The following is a 22,121-nucleotide window of genomic DNA, read 5'->3' as shown; positions in this document are numbered from 1 at the left end:
GGATCTTGCTAAATATGCCGATTTTGATTCAGTAGGTCTGGGGCGAAGACTGAGCTGCTGCATTTTTAACAGGCTCCCAGGTGATGCTGATCTGCTGACTCGAGGACCACACTTTGAGTATACAAGAGACTCACCGTCTTCACCTCCATCGCCAGGTGTATGTATGCCCAGCCTCAGCATTCCGGATCCGTGTCCCGCGCGTCCCTGGCCTTCCGCCGGGAGGGGAGGAGCCGGGGGCGGAGCAGGAGGAGTGGCGCGGGCCCGCGTGGGTCCTGCCGGAGATTACCTCGGCCCCTTGGAGAGGCGGCCGAGCTGCGGCGGCGTAGGAGGGGGCGGGTTCGGCGAGGGCGCGGCCTCTGGAAGGGGGGCGTACGACGCGCATCCACCGCGCTCGCCAGGGCCACTCGGGAGCCTCGAGGCAGCCTGGCGCCCCACTTGGCAATCCGCTCTGTGCTTCTTCCCCGCGCCCGCCTCCTCTTGTCACCTCCCGTCTCAGCATCCTTGCTCCATCCCCGCCGCATCCAGCGCCATCCCAGTGCCTCAGACAGCGAGAGGCGGTGCGTGGGGCTGCAGGGCGCGCCCTCAAGCGGACCCGGGTTCGGCATTGAGGGGCACGGGCAGCAGTATGGACACCAAGCGCTGCTTCGCCAACCGCTTCGATGACTACCAGGGCAGCCTGCTGGCGGGCCAGTGTGAGGAGGCGGTGGCGCCTTTGGTCACCGCCACCATCGAGCGCATCCTCCAGGAGCTGCCCCCGCTCGGGGGCGGCGCTGAGGCACGGGGTGCGGCGGCCGCGACCAGCAGCTGCCAGGGTGGGCTGTACGGCGGCGTGGCCGGGGTGGCCTACATGCTCTATCACGTCTCGCAGAGCCCGCTCTTTGCCGGGGCCCGGGAGCGCTACCTGCGCTCGGCCAAGCGCCTCATAGACGCGTGCGCCCGCGCCGAGGAGTGGGGCGAGCCGGACGCCGATACCCGCGCTGCCTTCCTGCTCGGGGGCGCGGGCGTGTACGCCGTGGCCACGCTCGTGTACCACGCCCTGGGCCGGTCCGACTACGTGCAGCCGCTGGGCAAGTTCCGGGCTCTGTGCGCCGTCTGCGCGCCAGTCTCTTTCTTGGAGTGCGGCTCCGACGAGCTGTTCGTGGGCCGCGCGGGCTACCTTTGCGCCGCGCTGGTGCTCAAGCAGAAACTCGCCCAGGAGGTAAGAGGCAGCCCCGGCCGCGGGGGGGCGCTCGCTGCCTGCCCGGCCCTGCCCCGCCGCCCTTCCCGGGACTCCCAGCTCCGGGAGCAGCGCCCCTGGCTATTCTCCATCTCTCTTGGTTACTCTTTGTCTGGCGCTGTCATTTATTCAGTCTCTTAAAGTTTATCTTCTGCTTTTGTCCGTCTTCCCTCCTCTCTCTCTCAGTTTCTCATTTGTTGGGATTCCGCGTCTTTGCGCTTTGTTGGTGTTTTACATTAAACGTGGCATCTCCCCAGATGCCTTTGTGCCCAGTAGCATTCTGGAGGCCCTTACAAGTGAGATAAAAAAACAACTAACAAAACAAACCAAAACCTCAAAAATGAAAGGGATTTCCCTTCCTTTGACCCTTCTGTCAAAAGCTGAAGCACCCTCGAATGTTCGAGTACTAGAAAAGTAATGGAAGTTTTGGGGGCTGATTATGCTATCATTGTCTCCCTCACTAATGTGGAGGTAAGTTGCTTCTGTGACCCGCCGGGTCTGTAACCCAAAATAACTGCCCAGCTGTAGGCCTGATGTGCTTACTGTGTTGCTTACTATCCAGTTCATCTCATGGCTCTTATAAAATGCATATCTGATGGAGGTGTCCTCTTTTAAATACATAAATGTAGACGGAATTTTACCACATTGTAATTGAATGTGCATTTTTCTTTTTAAAATGCGTAGTTAGGATTGTCAAGAGGACAGCATACTTGACAGGGCAGGTTTTCTTAATGAATAGCTTTTCAGTGGCTCCTTGAAGTGAATTAGGTTTCACAACTATATATGAGTTTTTTTTTCCGGATTCACTTCGAATACAGTGTGTGGATAATAGAAGAGAATGTGCCAGTTCTGTGGAGTAAGAAAAAAATAATCCTCCAAGGGATCATAGTCACTAGAACTGAAAGAGAGTCACTTTCATTCATAACCCACTGGAGCCAAATATTGTTCTAGGGAGGAAGTGACACATTTAACTTGGTTTTATTTGGGTGAGAGGCATTTGGAAAAAAAAAAAAAGGTACACCGTGTTTTAAAAGTGTAATTAATTTAGATAACCTCTACAGAGGCAGACTTGATTTTTTTTTTCATTTATAGTAGGTGAGGTTGATTCAAGTGAGAAAAAAGATTACTAAAGGCTGTGGCACTCTGCTAGCAGGGCAGCAAAGGTCTGTGTGACAAAGTAGTCTTGAAATAGTTCACTCTCCCTCTGAGTCACTTATCTGCTAGCAGTTTCCCAAGGGCCCTTCCAGTTGTATAAAACCTTTTAGAAGGCCACAGGGCTATTTACATATTATTTGCATTACATTTGCATCTGCTCCTCAGACCTTGCAGTCTGGCACTACGCAATTTTCAAATTCGTTTTTTCCCCCCAGTTGTTTTCCTTAAACTTGCTTTTTTCCCTTTCCATGCCTTGGGGCCTTTTCTCCAGAATAGAATGGCGAAGAGTGGGAAACCCGTCAGGTCATACAGGTGGAAACAGACCAGAAGGACTCCTTTCCCCAAAACTAGTGGCCCAGGGCCAGTCTGCAATGCTGATCCACAAAAACATTTAGTAAGATCTCTCCGTCTGTCCTCCTGCCAAACCAAATCTGTCTTTTTATACTAATCAAGTTGAGGCGCTTTGTCCCCTGCTCCCTGGAGATAGATCAAGCTCTGAGGGTAAAAAAACAGCTCTTAACCTGAGCAAATTAGCTTGTCTCAGGAGCAGCCTCAGCTGCGGCAATCTATGAAGTTCGGGCTTGAAAGGTGCAGGGCAGGGACTAAGCATGCCAGGCTGGAAGCCCTTGGAGGGGAAAACAAGTCTTATGCACCATCTCCACCCCCCTGTCCTAGCCAGCATATGGCTTTGCCCTCAGTAGATGATCCATAAACCTTGATTAAACTGAATTGCGAACTTCCGTTATTTCTCTATAAATAATCTGTCATTATATTCTGGGTTTCTTTCCCTCCAACGTCATTTGTATTCACTTTCCTCTGGCAATTCCCTCAGTTCTCACCCTAGGCTGGATCCTCCCCACACTACTTGGCACATCTTGGGCACCTAATAGTTGAATGAATGAATCACCATTTACTGGGATTAGTGCAGTATCCTCTGAGCTAGATTCTCTCACTCAAGCCATTCCACATACCTCTGAGAAACCAGTCTTCTTAAAAACACTTCATTATGTCATTTCCCTGCCCAGCATCCTGCAATGGCTCCCTATTACCTTTTCTCCAGTGGCTCGTCATCTCGCAGTTAGAGCTCAGATACTTAAAATGGCTGACAAGGTCTCACATGATCTGGCCCCCTGCGTTTCTACTCCACTTCTTGCTCTCCTTCAACTACACTGGCCGCCTTGCTGTTTCAGGTATTCTTCTGTCTAAGGGCATTTGTACCCGCTGTTCCCTCTGCTTGGAATACTGTTCCCCTAGCTATTTTAATAGCCAGCTCCCTGACCTTGTACAGGTCGTTGCCTCCTCAGTGAGGCCTTCCCTGTGCATCCTATTTAAAATTGCAACCCAGTCCCCTGACTTATGCCCCTTTCTTGCTTTATTTTACTTACTTTGTTTATGTCTTCACCAATTAGAATGTAAACTTGGTAAGAGTAGAGAGTTTTTGTTTCATTGCTGTATTCCCAACATTAAGACGGGGCATGATAGATATTTAGGTATTCAACTTTCCTTTTTTTTGGTGGTGTTGCAAATATTGTCCACCTTGCTTTATCACTCGGTTTTAATGGTGTCCTGTTTATCAATATTTTCCTTTATGGTGGTGCTTTTGGTGTCACGTTTGAAAAATCCTTTCCTACCGCCAAAGTCTCAGTAAATACTTGTTGAATGAATGAATAAATACTAGTTTCTTACAAATTTTGTCTCAGATCAAGCTTAACCATTAGACTGGTGCTTGTTAAACTTTAATGTTCATAGGAATCAGCTGCAGATCTTGTTAATAAAATACAGATTCAGATTCCGCAGGCCTGAGATTAGGCCTGAGATTCTGCATTTCTAACGAGGTCCCAGGTGATGCTGATGCTGCTGGTCCAGGGACCAGACTTTGAGTAGCAAGGCAATACAATGCTGCATAGGTTTTGGCATTATAGTAGCCATGTCTATTAAGGTATGTTATAAGACACCATTCTATGAAGCTTGATATATTTATAAGGTTGTAGTTTAGAGTACTGATTACTGTATCCTACCATGTTTTCATTATAAGGACCCACAAGAGGAATTTCTCTCAGGACTTAGGAACAGTTGTGTTCATCCTGGAAATTGAGTTTTTTAAATCTTCAGAATGTATCATGTAGCTGGTGGTGTTTCTCACTTTATGTTGGCCTCTAGGAAGCGTATGGCCAGAATTGTGGTCCACATAACTTGTGTACAGTGCCTTATCACATGTATTTTTGTTTCTTTAGCATTTACCCCGGGTTTATCTAATTTTTTTTCTTCCTTAGTTTACCCTTTTCTGAATTTTCTTCCTTCCATTTGATTTTATTGTTTCTATTTGTGTTTATGAGATGAAGAAAAATGTGTGTGCATGTAGAGAGAAACAAACATACAGAGACAGAAAGAACCACTCTATCCAGGTAATATATTTTTGTTTAATTTGGCCCTCTGGAAATACTCAAGGGAAGTAGCTTTGAGGGTTTGTTAGGCAGATGTCCTTGAGCAATGGGGCACTGAAGTCCCAAGAAATCACACCATAAAAACTTGTATTGGGTCTGTTCTGCTTTCCAGATTTGTGGAAATGTAGCAGGGAAAAGGAAGTTAGAAAAAATGGAAGGATAAAGGGGAGGCCTAGGGACCATAGTTAAAATAATAACTTTGCCATTAGGTGACCTTGGACAAATAATTTAACATCTTTGAGCCTCAATTTCCTCACTTGTAAAATGGATTAATAATAGCTTCCTCATTCACTTATTCTCTCATTTATTCACTCATTCACTGAATTTCAGGTTTTTACGTGTGCCAGGCATCCTTGCTTGATGCCAGGATTTAGTAGTGAACAAAAATCAATAGAATTATGTTGTTATAAGTGCTCTGAAGGAAGTAAACAGGAAATAACTGGGGGCGGGGCCGGAGAGGGGAAGGTTGCTGCTTGGCATACGTTAGTGAGGAAGGCTTCTCTGTGGAAGTGATGTCCTGGCTCATCACTGAAGCGTGAGAATGAAGTGGCTGCTTTAAGAGCAGGCATTCCAAGCACAGGGGACAGCAAGGACAAAGCCCACAAGGTGGGAAACTGCTTGGAGATTTCAGAGAAATGGAAGGTGGCCAGCATGGCTGGAGCCAAGTGAGCGAAGGCTGGTGGGGCAGAGGAGTTGGAGACCAGGTGAGCGCTGTGAGTAGGGTAAAATAGATCCTGCGGGGCCAGGTCGGTCAAAGTTAGGAGTTTGCATTTGTTTCAGGTTTAAACAGGAGAATGTCTTCGTCTTATTTACCTTTTGAAAAGATGACCCTCGTTTTCTGTATGCAGAGTGGATTGAACAGCATTAAGAATGGGTTGCAAGAGGGGCTGGTTACAGGAGATCTAAACCCCTTTTGTGCCAAGAACTCCTTTGTAAATCTGGTAAAACCTGCAGTACTTGTTCTTAGAATAACATTTTTAGATGCATAAAATGAAACACATAGGATTACAAAGGAAGCCAATTATATTGACATTCAGTTATGAAAACATTTAAAAAATGTGTAATGCAGTAGCACAGGCTTCTTTATTAACATATTAAATAACAAGATTTTGCAGCAGGCCTAAGGATTATGGTACTTTTGAAACGTGATGAGGGTCAGTGATATTTTGAGATATCTTCAACAACTGCAGTGTGATATGAATATATTTGTGATTTCTATAGGTGGCAAAGTCACAAGTACTACTGGTGGCTTGTGGTCTGCATTTGTAATGAAAGGAAATGTTAAATTGTTTAAATAAGATTTGAGTAAATATAGATAGGGTTTTATTTTCCCAGCCAAAAGGACTGGTCTGGAAGTTGCTGTGCTGACTCACCCTAGATCAAGTGCCTAGTGTAGTGCTTGGCACAAAGGAGCTGCTTAATGAAATCACTGTTATTCCCTTTTGCTTCTGCTAACAGAAAATCAAAAGTGATTCGGAACTCACGTAGAAAATTATACCCAATACAAGGAATCTATCTTCCTGCCATGATTAAAAAAAAAAAAAAACAAAACTATTGTTAGATTGTTAATTGGGTCTTCAGCTCATTCTTAAGGTAGGTGGTTGGCAGTGGTAGAAGTGGGGATGCTTTTAGCTGCAAATACCAGGATGTCCAATAAAAAGTGATCTAAATAATGGGAAGATTTATTACCTCACTTTACAGGGAGTGTAAAGCTAGACCATTCCAGGATTGGTTCAGCCTCAGAAAAGTCATCAAAACCCAAGCCTTTCCAACCTTTTCCTCTGCCGTTCTCGGTGTGTGAGCTGTATCACTCTTGAAGGTTGCGTGATGGCTGCTGCCGTTCCAAGCATCGTGTTCCCATACAACTGAAGTAAGAAGGAAGGGTTTGAGGCTTTTTTCTTTCATAATTTTTTTTTATCATATAGAACATTCTATCCTTGAAGAATTTCCATTCTGCCTCATTGCCCAGCACTTGGTCACTGGCCACTTCTGGTTTCAGGGGAGGGTGGGAAGGTTAGTGTCCTTCAGTTCTAACCTTTATCATTGGATGCAGGTTCTGAGAAGAAAGAAGAGGGGAATGGCTTTTAGTGGTTACCAAAGTGTCTGCCACTTGGTATCCCTTGGCAAGGTCTGTCTCATGACCTCCTACTTTCTTGGCTGTTGTGAATAATGCTGCAGTGAAAATGGGGGCGCAGATATCTCTTCAAGATCCTGTTTTCATTTCCTTCGGATCAATACCCAGAAGAGGGATTGCTGGATCATATGATAGTTCTATTTTTAATTTTTGGGGGGAACTCCATACTGTTTTCCATAGTGGCTGTACCAATTTACATTCCCACCAACAGTGCACAAGGGTTCCCTTTTCTCCAAATCTTCGCCAACACTTATCTCTTGTCTTTTTGATGACAGCCATTCTAACAGGTATGAGGTGATAGCTTATTGTGGTTTTTTAAAATTTATTTTATTGAGGTCACATCAGTCTATAACATTATATAAATTTCAGATGTACATCATTATATTTCGACTTCTGTGTAGACTGCATCATGTTCACCACCAAAAGTCTAGTTGCCTTCTATCGCTGTACACATGTACCCCTTTGCCCTTTTTGCACTCCCTCAACCCCTGCCCCCTCTGGTAATTACCAATCTGGTCTTTGTATCTATGTGTTTATCCTTCACATATGAGAGAAGTCATACAATAATTGTTTCTCCATCTGACTTATTTCGCTTAGCGTAATACCCTCAGGGTCCATCCATGTTGTCAAAAATTGCATGATTTTGTCTTTTTTTATGGCTGAGTAGTAGTCCATTGAATACACACACACACACTACATATTCTTTATCCATTCATCCTTTGATGAGCACTTAGGTTGCTTCCAAGTCGTGGCTATTTTAAATAATGCTGTAGTGAGCATAGGGGTACGTATCTTTTTTAATTAGTGTTTTCATGTTCTTTTGGTAAATACCCAGAAGTGGAATAGCTGGATCATATGGTATTTCTATTTTTAATTTTTTGAGAAATCTCCATACTGTTTTCCAGAGTGGCTCTACCGGTTTACATTCCCACCAGCAGTGTATGAAGGTTCCTTTTTCTCCACGTCCTCTCCAACACTTTGTTATTGTTATTTCCTGGCTTTTAAATAATAGCCATTCTGACGGGTGTGAGGTGTTATCTCACTGTAGTCTTGATTTGCATTTCCCTAATAATTAGTGATGTTGACCATCTTTTCATGTGCCTGTTGGCCATCTTTATATCTTCTTTGGAAAAATGTTCATATCCTCTGCCCATTTTTTGAATATCATATCTCCTCAGGCAAGGGAAACAAAAGAAAAAATAAACAAATGGGACTACATCAAACTAAAAAGCTTCTGCACAGCAAAGGAAGCCATCCACAAAACGATAAAACCGCCTACCAACTGGGAGAAAACATTCGCAAATCATATTTTGGATAAGTGATTAATATACAAAATATAAAGAACTCATACAACTCAACAAAAAAAATGAACAACCCGATCATTGTGGTTTTGATTTGCATTTCTCTGATGATTAGTGATTTGGAGTACCTTTTCATGTACCTGTTGGCCTTCTGTATGTCTTCTTTGGAGAAATGTCTATGCGTTTCCTCTGTGCATTTTTTAGTTGAGATGGTCGTTTATTTGTTTTTTTTTTGGTGAGGAAGATTCACCCTGAGCTAACATCTGTGCCAGTCGTCCTCTATCTTGTATGTGGGTTGCCGCCACAGCGTGGCTGAGAAGTGGTGTAGGTCCATGCCCAGGATCTGAACCTGTAAACTCAGGCTCCTGAAGCGAAGCACAGCGGCCTTAACCACGGGGCTGGCCCCCAACTGAGATGGTGTTTTGCTATTGAGTTGTATGAATTCTTTATATATTTTTGATATTAATCCCTTATCCAAAATATGGTCTGCAAATATTTGCTTCTATTGTGTAGGCTGCCTTTTCATTTTGTTAATTGTTTCTTTCGCTCTGCAGAAGCTTTTTAGTTTGATGTCCCATTTACTGATTTTTGCTTTTGTTTCTTATGCTTTTGGTATCATATCCAGAAAGTCATTGCCAAGACCAATGTCAAGGAGATTTTCCCTATGTTTTCTTTTAGGAGTTTTACAGTTTCAGGTTTTATGTTTAAGTCTTTAATCCATTTTGAGTTAATTTTTGTGAGCAGTGTAAGATAGGAATCCAGTTTTATTCTTCTGCATGTGGTTATCCGATTTTCCCAGCACTATTTATTCATGAGACTATCCTTTCCCCATTGAGTATTCTTGGTGCCCACGTCAAATATTAGTTGACCATATATTCGGGGGTTTATCTGTGGGGTCTTAATTCTATTCTGTTGGTCTATGTGTCTGTTTTTATTCCGGTACCATACTGTTTTGATTACTATAGCTTTGTAATATAGTTTGAAATCAGGAAGTGTGATGCCTCTAGCTTTGTTATTCTTTCTCAAGATTTCTTTGACTATTCAGGATCTTTTGTGGTTCTGTACGAATTTTAGGGTGGTTTTTCTATTTCTGTGAAAATGCCATTGGAATTTTAATAGCGATTGCATTGAATCTTTAGATAGCTTTGGGTAATATGGACATTTTAACAATATCAATTCTTCTGATACATGAATACTAAATGTCTTTCCATTTATTTCTGTCTTCAGTTTCTTTCATCAAAGTCTTATAGTTTTCAGGGTACAGATCTTTTACCTCCTTGGTTAAATTTATTCCTAAGTATTTTATTGTTTTTTATGCTATTATCATGGGATTATTTTCTTTATTTCTTTTTCAGATAGTTCATTGTTAGTGTATAGAAACACAACTGATTTTTTTGTGTGTGTGAGGAAGATTAGCCCTGAGCTAACATCTGTTGCTAATCCTTCTCTTTTTGCTAAGGAAGATTGGCCCTGGGCTAACATCCGTGCCAGTCTTCCTCTACTTTATATGGGATGCCGCCACAGCATGGCTTGACAAGTGGTACGTTGGTCCATACCTGGGATCCGAACCTGTGAACCCTGGGACACCAAAGTGGAGTGCGCGAACTTAACCGCTATGCCCCTGGGCTGGCCCCAAAACACAACCGATTTTTGTATGTTGATTTTGTATCTTGCAACTTTACTGAATTAATTGATTAGTTCCAATAGTTTCTTGGTAGAGTCTAGGATTTTCTATATATAAGACTATGTCATCTGAAAACAGACAGTTTTACTACTTACTTTCTGATCTAGGTGTGTTTTATTTCTTTTTCTTGCCTAATTGCTCTGGATAGGACTTCCAGTACTATGTTGAATAGGAATGGTGAGAGTGGGCACCTTTGTCTTGTTCCTGATCTTAGAGAAAATACTTTCAACCTTTCACCATTGAGTATGATGTTAGCTGTGGGCTCGTCATATATGGCGTTTATTATGTTGAGGTACATCTATACCCAATTTGTTCAGTTTTTATCATGAAAGGATGTTGAATTTTGTCAGATTCTTTATCTGCATCTGAGATGATTGATTTTTATCTTTCATTCTATTAATGTAATGTGTCATATTTTTTAAAGGGAAAAATTTTCATTCACTCATTCAATTATTTATTGAACACAGACTATGTGCTGTGCAGTGTCCTTTGGACTATGTATACATTTTTCATTTTTTTCCAGCTGTGATGAGGTATAATTGACAAATAAAATTGTAAGATATTTAAAGTGTACATTGTGGTGATTGATATATGTATACATTGTGAAAGGATTCCCACCATGTACTTTTTTTGTGTGTGTGTGAGGAAGATCAGCCCTGTCCTAACATCTGCCAATCCTCCTCTTTTTTAGCTGAGGAAGACTGGCCCTGGGCTAACATCCATGCCCATCTTCCTCCACTTTATATGGGACGCCACCACAGCATGGCCTGCCAAGCAGTGCATTGGTGCACCCCTGGGATCCGAACCGGTGAACCCTGGGCCGCCACAGCAGAGCGTGCGCGCTTAACCGCTTGCGCCACTGGGCCGGCCCTCCCACCATGTACTTTTAATCCATCCATCACCTCACCTATTTATTAAAAAAAGTATCACATTTTTTATTTGCACATGTTGAGCCATCCTTGCATCCCAGGGATAAATCACACTTGATCATAGCATATGATCCTTTTAATGTACTATTGACTTTGGTTTACTAGTATTTTGTTGAGAATTTTTGCATCTATATTCATCAGGGATATTGGCCTTTAATTTTCTTTTCTTGTAATGTACTTACCTGGCTTTGGTATCAGGGTAATGCTGGCCTCATAAAATGAGTTTGGAAGTGTTCCCTCCTTTTCCATTTTTTTGGAAGAGTTTGAGAAGGATTGGCATTAATTCTTCAATATTTGGTAGAATTCACCAGTGAAACCATCTGGTCCTGAGCTTTTCCTTGTTGGGAGGTTTTTGATTACTGATTCAATCTCCTTCTGGTTATTGGTCTATTCAGATTTTCTATTTCTTAATGATTCAGTCTTGGTGGGTTGTATGTTTCTAGGAATTTATCCATTTCTTCTAGTGTATCCAATTTGTTGGTGTGTAATTGTTCATAGTAGTCTCTTGTGATCTTTGTATTTCTGTGGTATCAGTTATGTCTTCTCTTTCATATCTCTCTTTTTGTCTTAGTCTAGCTAAAAGTTTGTCAATTTTGTTTATCTTTTCAAAGAACCAATTCTTAATTTCGTTGATCTTTTGTATTGTATTCCTATTTTCTGTTTCATTTATTTTGACCCTAATGTTTATAATGTCCTTCCTTTTAACTTTGGGCTTAGTTTTATCTTTTTTTTCTAGTTCCTGGAGGTGTAAATGTTAGGTTGTTTGTTTGAGAGCTTTCTTCTTTTTCCCTAGTTTTTCTTAAAAAATTATTACTGTTGTCATACTCACAAGGTAAACTCAAACAGTAAGAATACAGAAAGATATATAACAAAATATCTTTGAACATAATCATTAAAATTTTCTTGTTCTTGCTTTAGAAATATTCTGTTACATAAAATACCTATATTTTTATCCATTTACACAAATGATCATATTTGATATATATATCCTATAGCTTGCTTTCTTGCTTAGTGTACCTTGAGCATCTTTGCACATTACTGCATAGAGAGATGTCTCATTCTTTATACTGGTTCGATTTAATGGCTATACCATAATTTAACCATTATTGGTGGACATTAAGTTCAAGTTTCTTTTTTTGCTATCAAAACCAATGCTCTAATGAGTACACACATACATATAATATGTATATATACATATACAATGTTTACATGTAATGTGTACGTTTGTTGTTAGTGCTGTTGAGTTGATTCTGACTCCTAATGACCCTGTGTACAGCAGAGGGGAACCTGCCTGGTCTAGTCACACCATCCTCTCACCTTATGGCGCTATATCAGACAGTGCTTTGCTGCTATTCATAGGGTTTTCATGGCCAATTTTTTCAGAAGTAGGTGACCAGGTCCTTCCTAGTCTGTCTTAATCTGGAAACTCTGCTGAAACCTGTCCACCATGGATGACCCTGCTTGTATTTGAAATACCAGTGGAATAGCTTTCAGCATCACAGCAACATGCAGTTGCCACAGTATGACAATTGACAAATGGGTGCTGTGGTTCCCTGACCAGAAATGGACCCAGGCTGCAGTGGTGAGAGCACTGAATCTTAACCACTAGACCACCAGGGCTGGCTAATATGTATATACATACATACATACATATTTCTTTCTGTATCTTTGCCTTCTGTTGCAAGTATATACAGTCATGCGTCGCTTAATGATGGGAATACTCTGAGAAATGTGTTGTTAGGCAATTTCATCTTTGTGCAAATATCGTAGACTGTACTTTCACAAACCTTGATGGTATAGCCTATTATACACCTAGGCTATATAGTGCTAATCTTATGGGACCACTGTCATATATGTGATCCATTGTTGACTGAAACATTGTTATGTGGCACATGACTGTATGTAGGAGAAATTTTTAAAACACAATTGCTGAGTCAAAGTTTACAGATATTTTTCATTTGATAGAGATTATCAAACTGCTGTCCAAAAAGGTTACTTCAATTTCCATTCCCTCCACCAGTGTTTGGGAGTGCCAGTGTTTCCACATTATTTTAAATACTGGGTTTCATCAGATGTTTTAAAATATGACAAACTGATGGGTAGAAAATGAGGATGGAGGTTTTCTAGGGTGGAAAATGAGTTCCCTTATTGTTCCACTCAACACTCACCAAACAAAATGCATATGCAGGATTTCTTTGTCTGAATCCCTGCTTTGTAAGCAGCTGTGTGTTATGCGCTGCATAAGTAAACCCTGAAGTTTTGGCTTGAAATGGCAGCAGGTTGGGGAAACTGGACTTTTGTAGGCTGAGTCCAGTTCCTAATTGCCTCGGTATAGACCCACCGGGAAGTGGGGCACTTCTATGGGCTACAGCTTAGATTTCTTTGTTACTCTTGATCCAGAACCCTGTGATTTCTAAAAGGATATGAAAACTAACATGGATTGATCACTTATTGTGAACTGTTGTAAGCACTTTGCATATATTATGTCATTTAATACTACCAGCAACCTTATGACATAGGCACCATTACTATCTCCATCCTACCCAGCGAGGGAAATGAGACACAAAGAGGTTGTAAAACTTGTTCCAGGTTACACAGTTAGTCAGTGGCAGAGATGGGGTTTCATTCCCCATAGGCTGGTTGCGAAATCTGTGCTTTCAATTAGTGCTCCTCACACTTTAGTGTGCACACAAATCTCCTGGGGATCTTGTTAAAAATCAGGTTTTGATTCAGCAGGTTTGGGGTGAGGCCCAAGATACTGCATCTCGAGCAAGCTCCCACGTGATGCTGCTGCTGGTTCATTGAACAGACATGAGTAAAAAGCTCTAGATCACTATTTTTTTCCCAGTTTTATAGGATTGCCTATCAATACATTTGATCTCGCAAAACTTCATGATTTTCGTTGTTCCTTCTTTGTACTGAAATGATTTCTTCCATAAATGTCAGAATATCAGCTCTCCAGTTGGTAGTTTATGCTGAAGGAAAGATTCACTGCCTGGCGCATTTCCTTGCAGTTTTAAGGACTTTGTTAACATCTATGAGTGAATGCATAGATTTCTTTTTTCTGATAAATGTAATTTTGTACTATATACACAAGGTTTTTTAGAATTTCTTTAAAGGCTCAAATAGACTACGTTCCAGCAGTTTTAAATTTTTTTAATTATTTCATAATAAGAGACACTTTATTACAACATTCCTAGATCAGATAGAAAACATGATCTTGATGCTTATGGAACCACTCCCATTTTAGAATCATTCAGTTAAATTTACCCATGTGACATAAAGTAGTGCTGCCTCCAACTCTAAATTAATTTAAATTGAAGATACTTACACATTTTCCTTTTTATTTTTCTGATACAATGATTTAACAGACCTACTCAAAATAATCCAGATTTCCTTAGATATAATTTATTTATACCTTTTCATCTATTAATATACGGTCCACTAAAACCTAAACTTATTATTTGTATTATAATTATTCGAAGAGAGCACGGTTTGATTTTATTACTGAATAAATAAATTGGGGAAATGTGCATAGTAAAAATTCTTTTAAATGCACTGAAATATTTATTTTGCCGGTGACTTAACCTCCCAGTGTTCTATTATTATTTTTTTTTTTTGTGAGATCAGCCCTGTGCTAACATCTGCCAATCATCCTCTTTTTTTTTTTTTTTTTTGCTGAGGAAGACTGGCCCTGGGCTAACATCCATTCCCATCTTCCTCCACTTTATATGGGACGCTGCCACAGCATGGCTTGCCAAGCAGTGTGTTGGTGCACGCCCAGGATCTGAACCGGCAAACCCTGGGCTGCCGCAGTGGAGCACGCGCACTTAACCACTCGCGCTACCGGACCGGCCCCCCCCAGTGTTCTAGAAGGAGGTTGTTTTAATGGAATGTCACTATATTTATTGACCTCTGAATGTGAAAATGATAGATTGTATTAATTTCTTATTAACTTGGCTAATTTCATTTTTGCTGGTTAATTTAATGAGTGGTGTTTGTAATGTGACTGGCTCCTACACAATACACAATAGACTCCCTTCATGTGGCAGGGAGGTCCTTTAATATCCCCACGTGGTGATGGTCTCTTGGTAAACTTGCCGACAGTCCATGATGTGTCCAAGTAAGTGTTTCTCTTCGTGATTCACTTTTACTAATTGATCTCTGACCTACATTCATTAATTAAGTACAATGCCTTGGATGTTTAGTTTGTTTCAAAGAAAAACATGATGTTCTCATGCATTATTTATATATATCTAAGTGCCACTGTCTTTTCCTAATTATTTTCTTTATGGATTTAGTTACTAGGGAAACCTACCAAATTAACAGACTCATTATTCTTGGGGTCCTAGCCACTTGGACAAACTGAATTTTCAAGAAGTCGTTTGATCCATTCCTTCTTTTAGCAAGCTAAACAAACAAGTGTTTTGTATAAGATCAGATTTCCCTTTCTCAATAGCTTTACCCATTCAACAACCCAGACAAATGAATGACTTTGACATGCTGAAGTGTGAGTGTTGCTACCTTGACCATAAAGAAGCTGTTTCCCAGATGAGAGTCAGTCTTACAGACTTCACGGGTGAGAACATCATCTAAATGAGAGGTGGCAAAACAAATATTGGTCATAGCATTATGTGCAGTTAGCTATTACTGTGCCCATCTGCTGGCTCCATTGCTTTGCGTGGAATAGATTCCCTGTGCTCAGTGGTGTGTTGAAATCTGGTGTCCATGGCAACCAAAGCATTGCCAATCTCAAAGCAAGCACTGTGGGGACCAGCTGAATCTCCACTCATACAATGACTTTAGGAGGGAGCCACATTCCTAACACACTTGACAGCTGTCTAAGGCTGAAGAGATTCAATGCTCAACCAGAAGGGAAGTATTGTCCTCATGCACATTTCAGTCATTTAATCTTGCTATTTGAAATGTTTTCTTGTGAGGCAAAGAGAATTGCACATGTATCACAAGTTGAAATTGTTGAAATAGATTGGACTCTCAATGAAGACATTAAAACATCATGGTTAAGAACAGAGCTTCCAAAGTCAGGTAGCCTTGGGATTGAATCCTGGCTCCACCATAGTAACTGGTTGACCTTAGCCAAGTTGCTTAGCATCTTTGAGGTTTAATTTCCTCATCTGCAAAATGCAACACAAGCAGCACTCACCTTATAGGTGTGTTATGAAGATCCACTGAGAAGGTGCATGTAATGTGCTTAGCAGAGGGTCTGCTAGGCACAGAGTAAAGACTCTGTATAAGTCAGCCATCATTTTATTAGTATTTCAAGTGTTATCATTAATGTGAAGCGAGACTCTGCATTGGCTAAATAACATAGGTATGTTTTTTGGACGTTCAACCAGTCTATCTAATATTCCCTGTGGTGGTATTCAGAGCTGCTGTGTCCCTGGATCACAATAGCAAAGCTTTGAGTTCTTCACACAGAGGCCATAAAGGGCTGGAGGGAAATATCCTCTGCTCTGCCATGCAGGAGATTAAGCTGAGCAGCTCAGAGAGATTATGTGTCAAAGTAAATTGAGTGGCTGGTCATCACCCCTGAAACACAAACCTGTGCAAGTTACTCTCGGCACTCTGCTTTCTCCAGGAAAAGAACTGTTCTTTTCTCTTTCTAAAATTTCTGGCTCTTTGTGAACTTAATCTAGGAATTGGCTTTCCTGTGTCTGATTTGTACTCCTCAGAGTAAATCACCTAATTAGCTTTAAGTGACTATAAATTGCTATGCAGGTGATGTTGGAACGTTTGTTTCTTGCTGTGTTCCCCCAGAATCTGAGTGGCGGATTCAAGAAGCTCTTTCTTGCTGTTAAGTTCTCTTCTTTGCTTCTAAAGATCATTTGCTTGCATGGCACTAATTCAGAATTTCAGATGAATTTCAATAGTTGTGTCTCTGGCGAGGTGACAACTTCAAATGAGTTTTCCTCAGCAAATGTTCCAGATCATGTATATTTGGTAGCTTGTTTCAGAAAAGGATTAATACAATTAAGGATTTTTTCAAGTATTTCTTCAGCTTCTGGACCCAGAAATTGTTTTTCTTACATTAATGCACTTTTCTATTTGTATTTCAAGACTGTGGTATAGACTCACTGTCAATTTTACAAACTTAAATCTACATTTTACTCTTTAGCTCCTAGCTCCTATTTATAACATGATGACCTTAATATTTACAACTACACTATTAATAATAAACGTTTAATTATGGCTTCCTCCTATCCCTAATCTTTGAGTTATATATATTCATTAGTTCTGCTTACAACCTTCAGTACCATACCAACTGGCTCTAGGTCTTGGCCTTTGTCTCCGTGGGGGTCTGTTATATTTTTCTCTGATCTGTGGCCGTAGGTCGCACTATTAACAAGTTCCCAGTGATGCTGCAGCTCGTCTGGAGACATTTTTAGAACCACTGTCTTAGACTATACCCTTAACCATGGCCAAACATCTCTGAAATGTGAAAACTAGGTGAAGGCATATGATGGTACCACTACAAACTTGTTATTACCCCTAGAAAATAACTCAAAGGATAGGATTTACTATACGACAGGCACTGTAATAAGCATATTCATTTCAGGGGAGAAAATTATGACTTACAGAGGTTTAGTAACTTGCCTGTTATCATACAGCTGGTAAAGTAGTTGAACTCACATTTGTCTGACTCTAGAGCTTCTTAATTTCTAGAAATTTAAGTCAGTTAAGACTTCTGCATGTTTTTCTGCTAAAGTACACACTGCCAAGAGGAGACTGAGTTGTACCGCCAAGACATTTGGGAGAATAGCCTGAACTCGACTCTGAAGCTCAAGGTGTTTCTGAAATTTAACTTAAAATTGAATAAAAATGACAGTATAGGAAAGTGGTCTACAATTGTTCTGAACTTCCAGAAGCCTGTGAGTCTCAGCTTCCTGGTACATTAGAAAGGTTCAGGAATTGGAGGTCCTAGAAACCTTTGGTAATGAGGGTTTGGGTCAGGTCTGAAAACAGAACTAGTTGCAAGTTTGATAAAGAGTGGTTAGACTCCTGGATCCTTTCCCAAACCCAAGCAACTAGATGATGGTCTTAGGCCAGATTCTCCAAAAGCTGACTCTGAGATGTAGATTTATGTGGAAGTGCTTCATTAGGGAAGTGCTTCATTAGGGAAGTGCTCCAAGGAGAAACCAGAATGGGAGTGGGGGAGACAATGAAGGGTAGGGAGCCAAGCAAAGGTGTGATTTTAGGCTAAGTTCCAGCCTCTGTCTCACCCTGCAGGGGAGCTCTGGAGTATAAATTACATCTCAGAGTTTGTCTTGACTAGAGACACACTCTCACATCAGTAATTTACTACAGCTAGGAGATGGAGAGATAATCTTCCAGGTAATTTCCAGCTCTGCATGCTGCCAAAGTAGCTCTTGTAGCCTAAAAGTAGGACTGAAGAGGGCTGCAGGTGAGAGTTGTTAGAGGCAAAGCAAATGGACACTGGGGGATGGATTCATAGAATCAGTGGGAATGATCTGAGGGGCTCTGGTAGGAACATCCACAGTTTCCATACATGGGTCCTCCTGACCTTAGTAGACGCCTTGAAGTTCACCTTGACAGATTGAATTAAAGAAGCTCTGAGCTTTGAGGCCCAAGACATAGTCAAGAGCAGAGATGACGTACTTCACTAAAAACAGCAAGATTACATGCTGAAGGGTGAGACATCCCTCTTACTCCCATCCCCCCACATGCCTAGCCTGTTACTCAGCTCAACTACAAGAACACTGGCAGACACACTCGTCTACCGAATGGTAGATTGAAGGAGGGTCTGTGGTTGTCAAATAGATTCAACAAAAAAGAACCACAAATACTGACATTTGTAGGGGTATCCCCTCCCAATGAGAAAGCAGTTACACTGCCTTGTCACCCGACAGTAAAGCCTACCAGTTGCCTGGCCCTCTCCCACACCCAGATTTCCCAATGAGCTTTTTAGGTTGAGACTCTTACATAGGAACTGTCAATCAAAAGATACTTGAAGGAAGCATCTGATGTGAAAGATAGTGATCATAACAAAATGTATAGGAAAACTGAACTTGGAGTGAACAGGAGCAGAAGAAAACTTCCTAAGTGCTCAAATCTATAATATTGTCAGAGGGGAAAGTGATCACATATATGAAATGAAAGGATATTGAAAGCAATATTCAGAGAACAGAAAACTTAGAAATTAAAAATATGATAGCATAAAAATAATTCAGTAGAAAGATTAGAATATTAAGTTGAGGAAATGTCCCTGAAAGTTCAACCAAAAGACAATGAGATTGATAAAAAGAGAAAAGACTAGTTAGAGAAAGTCCAACCTTTGTCTAGTACTCAGTCCCAATACAAGAGAACAAGATAAATGGAAGGGAAAACGATGAAAAAAATATTTTCACAAGTGACAGACGTGAGTTACCAGATTTAAGGGACCTCCCAACATGTTGGGCGGAAAATAAGAGCTTCTAAAGGCTTCCAAGAAAAACAAAACTGGTTCTGTAAAAGGATTAGCACTGCACTTTGAATAGCAACTTAGGAAGCTGTAAGACAAAGGAGCAAGGCTTCCAAAATTCAGAGAAAATTATCATCTAGAATTCTATAGTAGTCAAAATGATCAAGTAAGTATGAGAGTAGAAAAATGTCTTGAGATTTGCAAGGTCTCCCAAGACAAAACATTTGGTCCATTGCAAAGGGAGAATGAAGCAAGAAATAGGAAAATATGGATCTCAAAACCAGGGGCTCCACTACAGATGGAATCACAGGAAACTTCTAGAGTGATGGTAAAGGACAGCCCAGGATGACAGCTGAGTATCAGGCCTTGAAAGCAGCCGGTGAGTACTGCAGCTGGGATGTTGCCAAGAGAAAAAAAAATTTACCTGATGTGTTTGTACCTAGAGGAGTTTTGCAGGTCTATTGGAAACTTTGAGCACAAATTTGTTATAGACAAATAGAAAACCGAACAACAATATAAAAAGGTGATTATTAACTTAGGAGGTGGGGAGTAGAAGGAGAAAGGAAATGATAATCATTGCACGTAGTATTGCTCAATGAATATTGATTTAACCAAATATTGTTTTGGTCAAAAATGTGATGTAACTATTTTGGGTATTTGAGAAAGGAGATGTATATATGGAGAGATTATAAGAGAGCTAAATCTTCATCTTCCATGTTAGGAGATTAATAGATATCACCTAAAATGGAAAAATCAAGAAATAGCTGTATAAGGATGTCATTTAGAAATAAGTAGCTAGAACAAAATACAGATAAAAGTGTTTTAAGTTTTTGCCTCAGAGGAGTCAGAATGTGGATGGAGAGGGGTGGGGCAGGAGCCTGATAGTATTTTGAGGAACTCTTCACTTTTTAAACTATACACATGAATTTCTTTAAGAAATATAAACGAGAAAATACCGTTATGCATCGCTTAGTGACGGAGATATGTTCTGAGTAATGTGTCAGGCAATTTCATCATTGTGCGAACATCATCAAGTGTACTTACGCAAACCTAGATGGTATGGCCTACTACACACCTAGGCTATATGGTACTAATCTTATGGGACCACCATCGTACATGTGGTCCATTGTTGACTGAAACGTTATGAGGTACATCACTGTAAATTACTCTTTTTCTTAATTAACCTTACTGGTGCCTTTTGGCTGTGATTTTTCCATATTCTGTTCTATTCTTCACATTTATCCTATTCCTGCTCAATGATTAAAAAATGTTCTCAGAGAACATTTATGGAATATTACCTAATAACAAAAGTAATGTCATTTATAGATAAATTTTGTCAACAGATATTTCCCCATCAAAAATATGGCTTGGTATATCCCTTGTATCCTTATAAGTAACACTAAATTAGGGTTTAATGATGACATTTTATTAGTTTGAATGGTTGAATAGCTCTGTGTCAATTAAAATCTTCATATGGTTTAAATAGTTGTGCCTGCCTTAATAAAGTATTGAGTAAAATAATGAGGATCAGAGCTACGTTTATTAAGCTTCTACCCAGGAACGAGGAGGAGAGACTGCAGTTAAAATAATGAAAAGTGAAAATATAGATGATTAGAATACGTAAAGACCGGTTGAACCATTTATGTAAAGCAGAACGAAAATAAGGGTTGTTTTCATGACAGTGGCCCTGAGATGCTCCAAGATCCTAAAATGCTTCCAAGTCATTGCAACCAGTAATAACTAATAATTATATAGAACATTAAGTCTGCTAAGTACTTTTTACATAAGCTGTCCCATTTAATTCTCACAGTATCTCTTCAAGTTAGAAATTATTACTACCTCCATTTTCAGAATATAAAATAGAAAACATTGCAAAGAAGTTAAATAACTTTCCTAAGGATATAGGGTTGATGAGAAGGATAATGATAACATTTATTGCCTAAGCAGGATACTTTTGATAGTAACCAACCAGTTGGGAATCTAAGACGAGAAATATAAATCAACATTTACCTATGTGACTTATGGCTCCCAATTGATAAGGGATTGAATCTAGTCTAGAACTCAAGTTCTTCTCCAAAGTTGTGATCTTTCTGCTGCCTTGGGCTGGTGGTACCATTAGTGTTAAAATTTTGCATTCCGTAAATATACCAATAAATGTTGACTGAATGGCAAATAATTGTTTCTTTTCTTTGAGAGAACCCTCAAGGGAGTGGGCACAGCTTCTAAATCAGTCCTGGGGGTTCAGGACTGAATTAGTTGCTCACTCTCACTCCAGATTCCTCACTGTAGCTTGAAAACTCAGAGGAAGTGTCTGGAGGGTATTCAGGTACAGATGAAGTTCCTGAATAGAACATGGTAAAATAACTGGTAGTGTGATATCGCAGACAAGCATGGATGATTAAGTGTGAGGACTGAAAGTAGATGGCAACTTGTAGAAACAGAGAGTTTGGTGTTTGGCAGAGTATGGTGGTTGGCAGGGGCTATGGAGTGGGGAGATGTTGGTCAGAGGTTACAAAATTCCAGTTATAAGATGAATAATTTCTGGGGATCTAATGTAAATCATGGTGACTATAGTTAACAATGCTGTGTTGTATACTTGAAAGTTGCTAGAACAGATCTTAAATATTCTCGCCACACACACAAAAATGGTAACTATGTGAAATGATGGGAATGTTAACTACAGCTAATATTATTGTGGTATTCATTTCACAATATGTGTATCAAATCATCTTGTACACCTCAAACTTACACAGTTATATGTCAATTATGTCTCAATAAAGCTGGAAAAATTTTTTTAAAAAGTAGGTGGCAAATCATG

At 40.5% G+C, this 22,121-nt stretch overlaps 1 protein-coding gene across 1 annotated transcript in view; it reads left to right on the top strand.

The window, feature by feature from the left end:
• Positions 1-548: 548 nt before the first annotated feature.
• Positions 549-22,121, top strand: part of LANCL3 (LanC like family member 3) — a 92,587-nt gene continuing 71,014 nt past the window's right edge. Inside the window, exon 1 of the mRNA XM_004435051.3 lies at positions 549-1,198. Within this exon, the coding sequence (XP_004435108.1) occupies positions 626-1,198 (573 nt within the window). The 5' untranslated portion in view covers positions 549-625. The remainder of the gene's footprint in view (positions 1,199-22,121) is intronic.

Source organism: Ceratotherium simum, chromosome X, assembly GCF_057802395.1.
Source record: "Ceratotherium simum simum isolate JZ-2026a chromosome X, ASM5780239v1, whole genome shotgun sequence".
Lineage (NCBI taxonomy): Eukaryota > Metazoa > Chordata > Mammalia > Perissodactyla > Rhinocerotidae > Ceratotherium > Ceratotherium simum.
This window is presented reverse-complemented; position numbering and strand designations above follow the sequence as displayed.